The sequence below is a fragment of the Cervus elaphus genome, chromosome 16 (genome assembly GCF_910594005.1).
Source record: "Cervus elaphus chromosome 16, mCerEla1.1, whole genome shotgun sequence".
Lineage (NCBI taxonomy): Eukaryota > Metazoa > Chordata > Mammalia > Artiodactyla > Cervidae > Cervus > Cervus elaphus.
The window spans coordinates 38,095,384-38,107,962 of NC_057830.1; the positions used below are offsets into that span (position 1 = coordinate 38,095,384).

The 12,579-nt window shown below is 42.6% G+C and overlaps 1 protein-coding gene across 2 annotated transcripts in view; it reads right to left on the minus strand.

The window, feature by feature from the left end:
- The window catches only part of DOCK5 (dedicator of cytokinesis 5), a 281,193-nt gene that overhangs the window by 55,000 nt on the left and 213,614 nt on the right, over positions 1–12,579 (minus strand). For both annotated transcript variants that reach the window (XR_006345828.1, XM_043927733.1), the window contains exons 27-31: positions 11,464–11,559; positions 8,139–8,237; positions 3,445–3,539; positions 1,767–1,845; positions 977–1,077 (exon numbers count right to left, since the gene is read on the minus strand). Coding sequence is in view for 1 of the 2 variants with exons in the window: in XM_043927733.1 (XP_043783668.1) it covers positions 977–1,077; positions 1,767–1,845; positions 3,445–3,539; positions 8,139–8,237; positions 11,464–11,559 (470 nt within the window). In the remaining variant the exon portion in view is untranslated. The remainder of the gene's footprint in view (positions 1–976; positions 1,078–1,766; positions 1,846–3,444; positions 3,540–8,138; positions 8,238–11,463; positions 11,560–12,579) is intronic.

Below are 12,579 nucleotides of genomic sequence, written 5' to 3' on the forward strand. Positions count from 1 at the left end.
TGTACCTATAGTCACACTTTCCTGAAATGACCAAAACAAGAATTATTTATCCTAACTAGCCACTTTATTTATCAGATTTGGTGTCAACTCATTCTATTCAAGGTCATTTAACCAAAACCAAATCCATCCCTGAATGAAATTAAGATATTTTAAAGAATAAGACTAAGGTGTCCATCTTAAAAATCAAATATCTCTTGATAACCACCCCACCAGGAAATCTACAAAATAGTTTTTACTTTTATCTTTGAAAGTGCAATCACTAAATCTCTACCTCTTAGACACCAATTTTAGTATTTAAGGGAAGAGTTAAAGAGATGCTAAAATAATTTGCCTAGAATCCCAGACATGCTAGCAGGGAAACAGGACTAAAACATCATAGCATTTAAATGATAAATTTCTTAAGCCCTTTTAAATTACACAGCCTTTAAGTTCCTAGGCTCTCAATGAACTTTGAAAAAGACTTGAGATGAAAGCAATGAAAATCTTCCCTAAATCTCTCATCACACTTGCACACAAGTCCATTTTGAATACTAAGCCAGGAAACTGGAGGGCAGTTTTAAGTGATTTGTGAGTGTTGGCTTCTCAGCTGAAGTAACTACAATTGGGAGATAGACCAGTGGGGCCAAAGGAGTCCGCTCCGCAATCATGAGTCAGAGCAGCACTAAGCTTGCAATTTGGATAAACTGTCAGCAAGGGGCAGCTGTCCTGGGCAACGGGAGGACTTTCTGGCCTCAGGGCCTCTCCATGTAGGGATTCTATAAAGAATGCGATGGTTGATTTGAAAATGAATGGGGCCCTGAGAAGAGATGTGAATCTGGGGCAATCTGAGGTTTATTAAATGATTATTTGAAGACCAAGGTCACTAACACTATGAGTAGCCAGTGAACAGTAATTTCTGCGGTATTAAAAATCCTGCTCCGAATAGAAATGGAAGAACTCCCTTCCCAATTATAAGCAAGTTTAAGAGGACACTTACTTTTTTACAATTTTGTTGCGCTTGGCTTGTGAGAAGGTTTCAAGCTGAAGGGACTCATGGGTGAGAAATGCTACTGCCAAATGGAAGTAATTGTTCCAGAGCTGCTCAAAATTAATTGTGTGGGTGAAAAGAAATGGAAAATAACATTAATAAGGGTCATACTAAAACAGTGACACATAGTTATTCACTCTCTGGAAATTAATAAAAAAAATAATATCCACAGGACATTTTTCTCTCTTGTGTTTCAATGATTCAGCCCTGAAAATTTTAACACTTTACCAAGATTTTTTAAAAAAAATTTAAACTATTATAGTTGTCTTTACTCTTGGGATAAAGGAAAATTGCTGCCAAGAAGTGTACCTATTTATAGTAGGTAGTTTGGCAAAACTTATCAAAAGTCCTAGTGTTTTGCCAAACTTTTGAACTAGTAAATATTTTAGGACTTTATCCTGGAAAAATAAAAATGGGTATTTAAAAAATATTTAAGTAAGTGTTATTTAACATAACAGAAAATGCAAACAACCTAAATTTTCATACACATATAAACACATATGTACATATGCACACATACACATGTGTATATATATATATGCAATATCCTCTGCTTGTGTCTTCACTTTCAAAGTTCCACAGATACAAACACAGGCCATGACACAGCAGAAGCACATCACCAACCAAATGTACCCTGTAACGGAAGCAGAACCTTGTCTGCAATCTGTCTTCCAAAATGAAACTATCCTCTTGCTTCAGCTGAGAACTGAAGGCACTCCTAGGTGAACTGCATGCTTACCTGAAGTTCAAAGCTTGCCTGATCCATGAAGAATCTGGTGAGAACCTCAGCAAACTGATTTATGGCACGGAGGAAAACCCTGGCAGGACAAAGAAAAACATGCTGGATAAATAAGGCAAACTTCATGCTCTTTGAGACATTTTCTGGGGCTTCCCAGGTGGCTCAGTGGTATCTGGTGAGAACCTCAGCAAACTGATTTATGGCACAGAAGAAAACCCTGGCAGGACAAAGAAAAACATGCTGGATAAATAAGGCAAACTTCATGCTCTTTGAGACATTTTCTGGGGCTTCCCAGGTGGCTCAGTGGTAAAGAATCCACCTGCCAATGCAGAAGACTTGGGTTCAACCCCTGGGTTGGGAAGATCCCCTGGAGAAAGAAATGGCTACCTACTCAGTATCCCTGCCTGGGAATTCCCATGGACAGAGGACCCTGACAGGCTACAGTCTATGGGGTAAGAGAGTCAGACACGACTTAACATGTTCTATGTTAAAGAAAACAACAACAAAACAAATCAAGCCTGGATTTGTTAACCTAAGACCTTTAGATCTATCAAGATCCTTAGAGACCAAGAACAGCACAGTCTACAGTGAAGGCCAGTTTCTCGAACTGTCTCCTAGCATCACTCAAGGCTGCATCACAATTGAGCCAGTTGAGAGGACCAGCTCCTGAGCCTCAGACCAGAGCTCTTTCTATTCCATCATGATGCTTGTGTTTTAAAGTCTAGGACTTTGGATGCAATTGTTTCTCTAATCTGTACAAAGTTGGGAAGTGTTTTCTAACCAGATATCAGGACCATGGCGACTTAATGCTTATCATAATAATTTACTTTATTTAGCTCTTGAAAAATCCTGACTCTGAGTATCTGTGCATGCGTGCTCAGTTGTGTCTGACTCTTTTTGACCCCTTAGACTATACAGCACACCAGGCTCCTCTAGACATGGAATTTTCCAGGCAAGCGTACGGGAGGGGCTTGCCATCTCCTACTCCAGGGGATCTTCCTGACCCAGGGATCAATACTGAGTCTCCTTCATCTCCTACACTGGCAGGCACATTCTTTACCACTGAGCCACCTGGGAAGCCCTAAGTATCTGTATTCAGTTCATTTGACTTGAATTCAACAAGTCTTTGTTGAAGACCAGCAACTGCAAAGCACTGGCTTAGGTTTTGCCTTGAAAGAGACACTTCCTGGTCTTAAGAAGGTTACAGCTTGGTGGGGATCACTTCCAACCTGTAAATCGAACCTTGACCCAACAAAGAATATGGAAAATTCTAGGAGCGGGGTATCAAATAGGTGTAGGGAATCAAAAGGAGAGAAGAGGACATCTAGGTCAAAATGGACTCCTTTGGAGACGGCATTTGAGAAGGGCCTAAAGGAATGGGAGGTAGATTGGTGGTCAGAGACGACGGGGCAGGCACAGAGCTGATGATCAACATGAGAGAGTTACAAGGTAACAGCAGAAAGAAGAGAGTTGAGAGCCCAAGTCAGAGCTACTGAAATAGCCTGGGTGAAATCAAGAACAGGAGGCCATACACCAAGACCATAGAAGCAGGAGGACCTTGACTTTACAGACGATGGACCTGAGGCAAAGAGACGAGACAGTGTTTCATAAGGCTCGGAAATCTAGTTACCAGACCCAAGTTTTCAAATGCCGCCAGCCCCACGATGGGCGGTCTCACCTGCTCTGTGTCATATTCATGACCATCCAGTCTTTAGCGTAGACGTTCTTTCCAATTAGATCCTTAAACATGATAAAAGTTTCCATGAGGAAGTCCTGCAGAAAACAGATTAGGAATGGCTGGAGGAAAACTGGGTTATACACCATATGCCTGGTCTGCATTACACTGATGCAAAGGAAGGAACATGATGGCCACGGTCCCATAACAGTCTATCTTTTGAGTAAGTTTCACAGGGAGAACACAGTGGTGTGTTTTTTTTATTTTATATTGGAGCACAGCTGATTCACAATGCTGTGTTAGTTTCAGGTGTATAGCAAAGTGATTCAGTTATACATATACATACACGTGGTCTTTTTCAAATCCTTTTCTCATTTAGGTTACTACAAAATATTAAGCACTGTTCCTTGTGCTATATAGAAGGTCCTTATTGGTTATCCATTTTGAATATAACAGTGTATATATAATACAGCATTCTTAGAGCTGTCCTATGATTTGATGCTTACAGCATACAATCTGGCTTCCCTGGTGGCTCAGATGGTAAAGAATGTGCCTGCAAAGCAGGAGACCCAGTTTCGATCCCTGGGTCAGGAAGATCCCCTGGAGAAGGAAATGGCAACCCACGTCAGTATTCTTGCCTGGACAATCCCATGGAAGAGGAGCCTGGCAGGCTATAGTCCACGGAGTCACAAAGAGTCGGACATATTTGAGTGACTAACAATTTCACATAGTCTGATGAGGGAGACAAGGATGAAAAAACTGCACAAATTTTATAAATTATAAAATAGACTATTGAAAAATTAAACGACTGGCTTAAGGCCATAGAAACCAAGAAGCAGAGAGCCAGGATCCAGACCTTTGGGTTCTGGATCCCAAGTTTGCAGCCATAATATCGTTAGTGCTTGACTGCCAAGTGTTGTCTGAATAGATCTACCGTACCTCAAAAGCATCCACCAATTGTGAGAAAATTGACACTTCTTTTTAACTTTTTGGAATCTTTTAAAAATTGAATTATAATTAACACACAGTATTATATTAGTTTCAGGTGTACTACATAGTGATTCAAAGGTTTTATACATGATCATCACACCTAGTCCAGTTACTATCTGTCACACTACAGAGTTTTTAGAGTATTATTGACTGAATACCCTCTGTGTACACTACATCCTTGGTAGTTATTTACTTTATAAACTGGCAGTTGGGGTCTCTTAACCCCCTTCACCTCTTCTGTCCACCTCTCTGCCCTCCTTCCCTCTGGCAACTACCAGTTTCTTCTCTGTATCTGAGTCTGAGAAAACTGATACTTCTAACAACTCTGAGTCCTGTTCTCCCTTATTACTGTTAGAACGGAAACAAAATGCTATAAATAAGCAGCAGAGTCAGGATTCTTCCTATTCCAGGAATGCTTCCATGGGTGGCCTGGGGAGAAGGGTCCTAAACGCTCCTTACAAAGAGATGTCAGCAGTGGACCATGATGACTGTAAGGACTAATTAACAAAAGCCCAGGATCGAGAAAATAGCTATTCTACTCACAAGGCGGCTAAGAGGAAAAAAGTAACTCAGAAAAAGAAAAATCAGGCTAAAAACCAGCGCTTAAAAGTTTGGAGAGCTTTTAAATTTATTAGTTAGTTAAATTTAGACATTTTCCACTCAGATTCCTGAGATGAAAACCCAGTGCAATTTCTCTGGCACTAAACCATGTAGTTTCAGCAAGGACAGGAAGAACGCGGGGCTGCGGAGGCAGGGGCCTGGTTCTAACAGTACTCCTCAGAGTCCCGAGTCCCAGTGCACTTTGGAGGCCAAACAGCGGCGGATCAGGAATGACGGCAGCCCTGAAGTCTGTGCAGCCCTGAAATCTTCCCCCTGGTTCAGTGCAGACCAAATCATTTCCACCTTCCATTCGCACATCCCAGCCCTAGTGCACAAGTGTTTCAGTTTTTCATCATTCATTTTAAGCCTACCCATTACTTATTAACTATTCCACTAGCTTTTTCCCCAAGTCAACAGGAGCTCATGGCTTGTGAAGCGAGGCTGTGGAAAGCTGGTTATCTGCTGACACCGACTCCACGTCCAGCCCCAGGTGCCCCCAGTGATCTGTGGACAGCGGTGGCCTAAGACAGGCAGCTCACAGGTCACCCCCGGCCTCTCTTTCCCCACTGCTTCCCAGGCCCTTCAAGTGATTTCTTCAGAAGCAGCAGGACCGAGAGAAAGGCGGGTCCACTGAAGGTTGAAAGGCCCAGCTGTACCCAGCAGTTCCCCCACTAATGACCATTGTTCCCTTGGGGGCAATAATCCTTTTATAATTAGAGGATGCTGGGAGAAGAGTTCACATTGTCCTAAAAACAAGAGATTAAACCTGAGTTTAGGGTTTGTTTTTTTTTTTTTGCTTACTTAATGGAGCCAAATTGCCAGGAGTTTGGATTTACTATAAATTCTACGTGCTTTCAAAGGAAATCTGAAAAAAAAGTCATTTTGTTTCCCCTGTGGCTGCACAGTGCAGCATGTGGGATCTCACTTAGCTCCCCGACCAGGGATTGAACCTGTGTCCCCTGCACTGGGAATGCAGAGTCCTAACCACTGAACTCCAAGGAAGTCCCAAGAAGTCACTATTTTTATATTAATTTTATTTTACATAATAATAAAGTATTATATATAGTTATAGTATAACATCATAATTATTATTATAAGTAGTTGGTTCTCATAGGTGTTAACACTTGTCAGGTACAAAGCAAAGCATTTTCCATATGTCCACTCATCAGTATTCACATTAAGCATTTCTTTTTTGAAGTGATGAAAATATTCTGGAATTAGAGAGTTGTGACGGTTACACAATGATGTGAATATACTAAACAGCAATGAATTGTATGCTTTAAGTGGGTGAACTGTATGGAATGTGAATTATATCTCAATATAATTGAGAGTACTTTTAAAAAGTACTCACATTAACCCCCTCCCATCCCCAGGTAGGTACCATCTTATGGGGAAGCCGAGGTTCAGTGAGGTTAAATAGCTTGTCCAAAATTTCGCAGAGGGAAGCAGAATAGAATTCAGAATTCAAACCCAGATCCCGGTGTTCCAAAGCCGGTGTTCTGACTGCGGAGGGGAAACACCGCCACCCTCAGCTTCCACCTCTCAACCCCTCTCCTCTCCTCCGTGATTCTCTCGCCCAGATCTCTGCAAGCACAGCTATGGATGGCTATGGACTCCTGTATCAGTCTGCCTGCGAGAGCATGGTTGAAGTAGAAATCCACATAAGTCTCCAGACTAAGCCACAGTACTTGATTGTGGTCCAAACAGTATTCTGTGGTCCGTATTCTGAGAGTTCATCACTGGATCAATTACAACTAAGAACAAAAAACAGTACTGACTCAATAGACATGAACTTGAGCAAACTCCAGGAGACAGTGGAGGAGAGGGGGGCCTGGCATGTTGCAGTCCACTCGGTAGCAGAATCAGACATGACTTGGAGACGAACAACAACAGCAACTTTCTCTCCAATTCTTTGTTATGTTTTTCCATCATGCAGACCTCACAGAAAGGAGAGTAACTGGCAGGGAAAGAGCTGGGTATCCTTGGGACTACTGGCCACCTGCTCTCCATATAAAAAAGGCAGAAAGTGGACAACTGAGAGCATAAAGAAGACAAGAATATGCATGAATGATGGAAGTTACCCAAAGGAAGTCTAGTCTACTGAGACCTCAACTGTTAATCCAGCTCCATATCCAGCCCATTGCTTCACAAGACAAGACAATAACGTCAGGGATGATATTTTGTTTTATGCAGGATCTTAGTTCCCTGACCAGGGATTGAACTTGGGCTACAGCAATGAAAGCGCGGAGTCCTAACCACTGGACCATTAGGGAATTTCCACTTTCAGGGATGTTTAACAGCCATTAACAGTTCCCTGAAGGAAGAATCACGGGGAAGCCACCAGAGACCTAACTTAGTGTCTTAAGCTACCTCTGGCTGTATGCTTAATAGAAAACTATTAAGAGAACAATTTTGTTTAAAACAAGAGAGAATGGAATATTTTCAACTGAAGATAACTTACAAATGTTACATGGGGCAGGCGCTACCTCTTTTTGCTTCCCTTCCCAGGGAATACTGAAAAGGATGACATCAACCACATCTCAGAAGACCATGCACATCTCTGCCTCCTAAAATCCCTTCAAGGGTGACTATTGTCCCTGAAAATGAGACACTGTCCTCTTCTGAGAGCAAAAATGGTCAGCCAAATGTTTCTAAGTACAGGGTCTCTCTAAATCACAGAAACTTCAGTGTCTCCATGAGGACCTATTGGTATATGAACTCATTCAGTCACTCAGTCGTGTCCAACTCTTCTGTGATCCCATGAATTGCAGCCCATCAGGGTCCTCTGTCCATGGGGCTTCCCAGGCAAGAATACTGGAGTGGGTTGCCATTTCTTTCTCCACGGGATCTTCCCGACCCAGGGATGGAACAACTCTCTTGCATCTCCTGCATTGGCATGCAGATTCTTTACCGCTGAGCCACTTGGGAAGTCCATATATACTGTACTCTTCTTTAAAGCTTGGGAGGAACACTCTCCCTCTTGTAAACACTATGCAAAGCCACACAGCATTAGAGATGTGCAGGAAGAGAACCCACACAGAACTGATGCTCAGCTCTGCCAAAATATAAAAAGTCTTAAAGTGAGCAGGACAATGAAGACGACTTACGACGATGTCTTGTCTGGTTTTGAAAGTGCTGATGTAGTGGTTGTAGTGGCTGTCGTCCATCTGCCGCAGGATGGCGATCATGCAGGCAACAAAACTCCCCTGGAAGGAGAAGGAAAACACAATAAATCCCAGCTCCCGAGATCGCCAACTGACAGAGCAAGATGTGGGTGCATGGCCTTTGGTTTTCCCTACCCAATTAAGTATGCAGAGACCCCACCATGCTGGAAACACACTGAATTCTAAAGATCTAAAGGCATGTGCTTTGCAGTTTCTTGGTAAAAACAAGCTCCTTCCAGGTTCGAATGGAGGGCTTGATTCATTCTGTTGTCAGCTCTGACCTCTGAGATCCAGGAGGTCAGGCGATACTGACTCTGCGATCTCAGCTAGACGACTAGTGAGGCTGAAACAACTTGTAGATGCTGAGTTGCTTGTTGAGGGAGATGGGTAATAGAGACATCCAGGGAGAAATGCCAGAAATATTTAGATCATTTAAACAAATTTGAGCTTGGAGGACAGCGAGGAGGAGAAAGAGAAGTGGTACAACTGAGCAGAAAAGCAGAGGAGAGGACAGAAGGGAGAGCTCCCCGCTGGGCCACTTCAGCGTCATGCCTCCCGCTCTGGAGTCCTTCAGTCCGTGATTCTTGCATGTTAAGCTATTTAACTGTGGACCTGGTTTGAAGAAAGGGATTGGATAACTAGATGTGTATTCGGTCCCTCAATTGTGTCTGATTCTTTGTGACCCCATGGACTGTAGCCCTCCAGGCTCCTCTGTCCACAGAATTTTCCAGGCAAGAATACCAGAGTAGGTTGTTGTTTCCTACTCCAGGGGATCTTCCAGACTCAGGGATGGAACGTGCATCTCTTATATTGACAACTGGATTCTTTACCACTAGTGCCATCCCTGGTCTGGATAATTAGGTGATTACCATCATTTCCATTTTGAGGCCAGGAATTACATATTCAACTGGCTTTCCCCTAGTCCAATCATATTTGAGTCACAGACTTAATTTTCTAGCCTAAGGGTACGTACCCAAGGCAGAATCTGCCTGTATTCATATAGTTATGAAAACAATACAAATTTAAATGAATTTGGCACAGAGGAGAGGAAAACCTAGCTATTCTGGGATGGAGAGAATAACTTCCTACATACAAAAACAATAAAACACTATCCATGGTCACCTCTCTCTGGATGAATGCCTTACATCTCCTTTGTTTTAAAAAATTTTTTTTCTAATTATAAAGCAATGTAAATTTATTGTATTAAGGCTTTGATATTTATTGCCAAACTAGCATACAGTTTGCATTACCATCAACACCTAACACATTTATTTCTCCAGGCCTTTGTTAAAGTGTTTGTCCAAATTTTAGCTTCTTGGGAAAGGTATTTTTGGGTGGGGTGCATGCCCTGAGGTTTGTGGGATCTTAGTTCCCTGACCAGGGATGGAACCCAGGCCCTGGGCAGTGAAAGCTCCCAGTCCTAACCACCACTGGACCACCAGGGAATTCCCAGGAAAGCCACTCTTTTGTTTTTTTTTTTTGTCCTACCATGTAGTATGTGGGATCTTAGTTCCCCAACCAGGGATCGAACCCACATCCTCTGCATTTGTGAAGTCTCAACTGTTGGAGCACCAAGAAGTCCCTAAAAAACCATTCTTAACGACCTTAACACAAATTTGTAACTCTATGACCCTGAATCCCCTTATTCCACTCATTTTTTTCCCCTCCATAGCACTTATCTCCTTCTAATATTCTGCACTTATTTTTTTATTGTTATTCTTGCTAGATTGTAAGCTTCTCTAAGGTAGCGATTTTTGTTCTGTTTCCTGATGTACTTCTCTTGTCTAGAACAATACCTGGCTTATAGCAGTTTCTTACTACCTATTTTTTTAATAAATGGTTTTTATTTACAGTAGCAATTTAGAAGAGTTCTTTTTCTATCCTCTAATTAAAATCTCATTGGAAATGGCGACCCACTCCAGTATTCTTGCCTGGAGAACGCTATGGACAAAGGAGTCTGATGAGTTACAGTCCACAGGGTCACCAAGAGTTGGACTGACTGAGCAACTAAGCACAAATGCATGTAGCTCATACAACTGCAGGCAAAAGACGCTTCATTTTAACGATGATACAACCTGGTCTTTCAACAGTTACCTCTGGTCTCCATCATCCTTTTTACCTGACATTTAGCGAACATAATATTTGGAAAATAAGAGGCCAACACTGGCATTTCTAAAAGCATGCTAATCCCAAGTTCTTTAAAAGATTTTCTTTGAATGAAAAGGACTGTCCAGTAAAACAGGGCACCAATCTATAAGCATATCAAGCGTCAGGGGAAACAGAATGTGAAGGGGAGAACTGAATTTATCAGAATTCCTTTCATGGTGACTAAAGTGCACAGTTGGGGACATAACTTGGTAAGCTTCTGTCGGGGGGCACGGCTGACAGCATGCAGGGCGCTGCCTCCAGAACAGCTGTCTGGAGCCCAGGCCCACCTCAACCACATGGTGGTTGTGGAATCTTGTACAGGTTTCTGCATGTTTCCTCTTTTTAAAAATGGAGCTTACTATGAGTTTTCAGTGAAATATAAAGTGCTCAAGATATGTTCTAGCACACACACAAAAATGAGCTAACAGCGACCACCACTATTAACATCATTTTGGCTGAACAGACTATGACTGTTATCATTCTAATGAAGGTGGATCCACATAAAACACGCAGGCATTGAGAGTTACAATCACACTGCTCAAGATACTAGAGGAAATGCTGAAAGCAGTCAGCTAAGCTAATTTTCTAATTTTCTGCTCACAAAGGCTCATACTTTCCTTAAAGAAAATATTAAGTAAATATTTAACGAGCATTAGGTAGAACTGGTCCTGAGTTCTCAGCCCACCTAGGGAGCCTGCATATCTCAGTGGGTCTCTGCTTTAATGTATAATATTAGAGGAGGTTTTTGTTTCACCGTCCATCTGAGTAAGACTCCTTAAGAATGGATTTGCACACTTGGTATTAGTGAGATCCTTAATAACTGTCCCCCATTCATCTCCTCTACCTTCCTGTTGGATCATTTTCCCTCAAGAGAAAATCAGCATCAGATTTACTCACAGTTAAGAAGAGTCACTCATCCAGGGAGGCTGCAAAGTTCGAGGCCCCATTCAATTCCAAGGGAGCTATGCCACCCAACACACAGTGCAGTCTAGAAACTGGGATGGGAGGGGCCTACGTGAATTTGGTCTCAAGTCACTGGTCCCCAAAGCCCCTCACTGGGTAGGTGGGATGGGCCACTGGGAAGCTGCAGTGGCCGCGTGGTCCCCTGGACGACACTCACAATATGGGGAGACTGTCGGCTCATCCCAATCACGGTCCGGTTGATCCTTCTCAGCAGCCGTTCCATTACCAGCTGTATGTGCTTCGCCGTGGGGCCCTGAGGAGGAAACACAGGGATGGACACACTTCTGACTTGCTTCACTTTTCTTAAGGAAAGCTCAGACAGTCAAGATTTCTCTTTCATCTCGTTCTGGCTCTTGCCTAGAAAACAGTCTGTTATCCAAAAGGGGGAAACATTGCAGAATGATACAAACTTATTAAGGAATCTGCTTAACATCATTGGCTCTAACGTTTGAAAGATGAAAATGGAGATGCAGGGGAAGAATGTCTCCCTAATAACCTAGGTCATCTAGACTCACTGAGAGCTCCCTGTAGCTGCTGACTCAACAGACAGTTTTGGGAGGACCCTCACTAGCATGAGGTACTGGGTCCTGACCCTGCGTGGATCAAGTCACCCAGGAAAATTAGGCACATAGACGGGAAGCAAAATGCAAGTATACAAAGTTCTTGCCATCTTCTGTGTAGGAGGTTAAAAAAAAAAAAGAAGAAATTCAAGTCAGGACATTGTTATGGACTGAAGGTTTGCCTTCAAAATTTCTATGTTGAAGCTCTAACCCCCTAAAGTGATGGTATTTGGAGATGGGGCTTTGGGAGCGAATCAGGTCATGAAGACAAAACCTGGGATTGATGGGTTAGTATCCTTTTAAGAAGAGACACCCAAGAGCTTGTCCTACCAAGGAAAGGCTATGTGAGGACACAGCTAGAAGGTGGCTCTGCAGGCCAGGAGAGGTCTCACCAGGACCCAACCACGCAGGCATGCTCACCTTGAACTTCCAGTCCTTAGAACTATGAGAAATAAATCTATTGTTTAATCCACACAGCCTTCAGTATTTTATTAGAGCAGCTTGAGCAGACTAAGATAAGGATTTAATAATCTCTGTCACGTGTCTATGAGCAATTATGCAATTTCGCGGAGCCTTCAATATTCATAGCTACAAAAAAAAAAAAAGAAAAGTTCCTATACAGGAATTAGCTGGGCTGATACACCCAACACTGCCTCGGGAATGTTTTCTTTTTCCTTCTTGTGATTGGATGTTACATTCTTTCCGTTCCCACT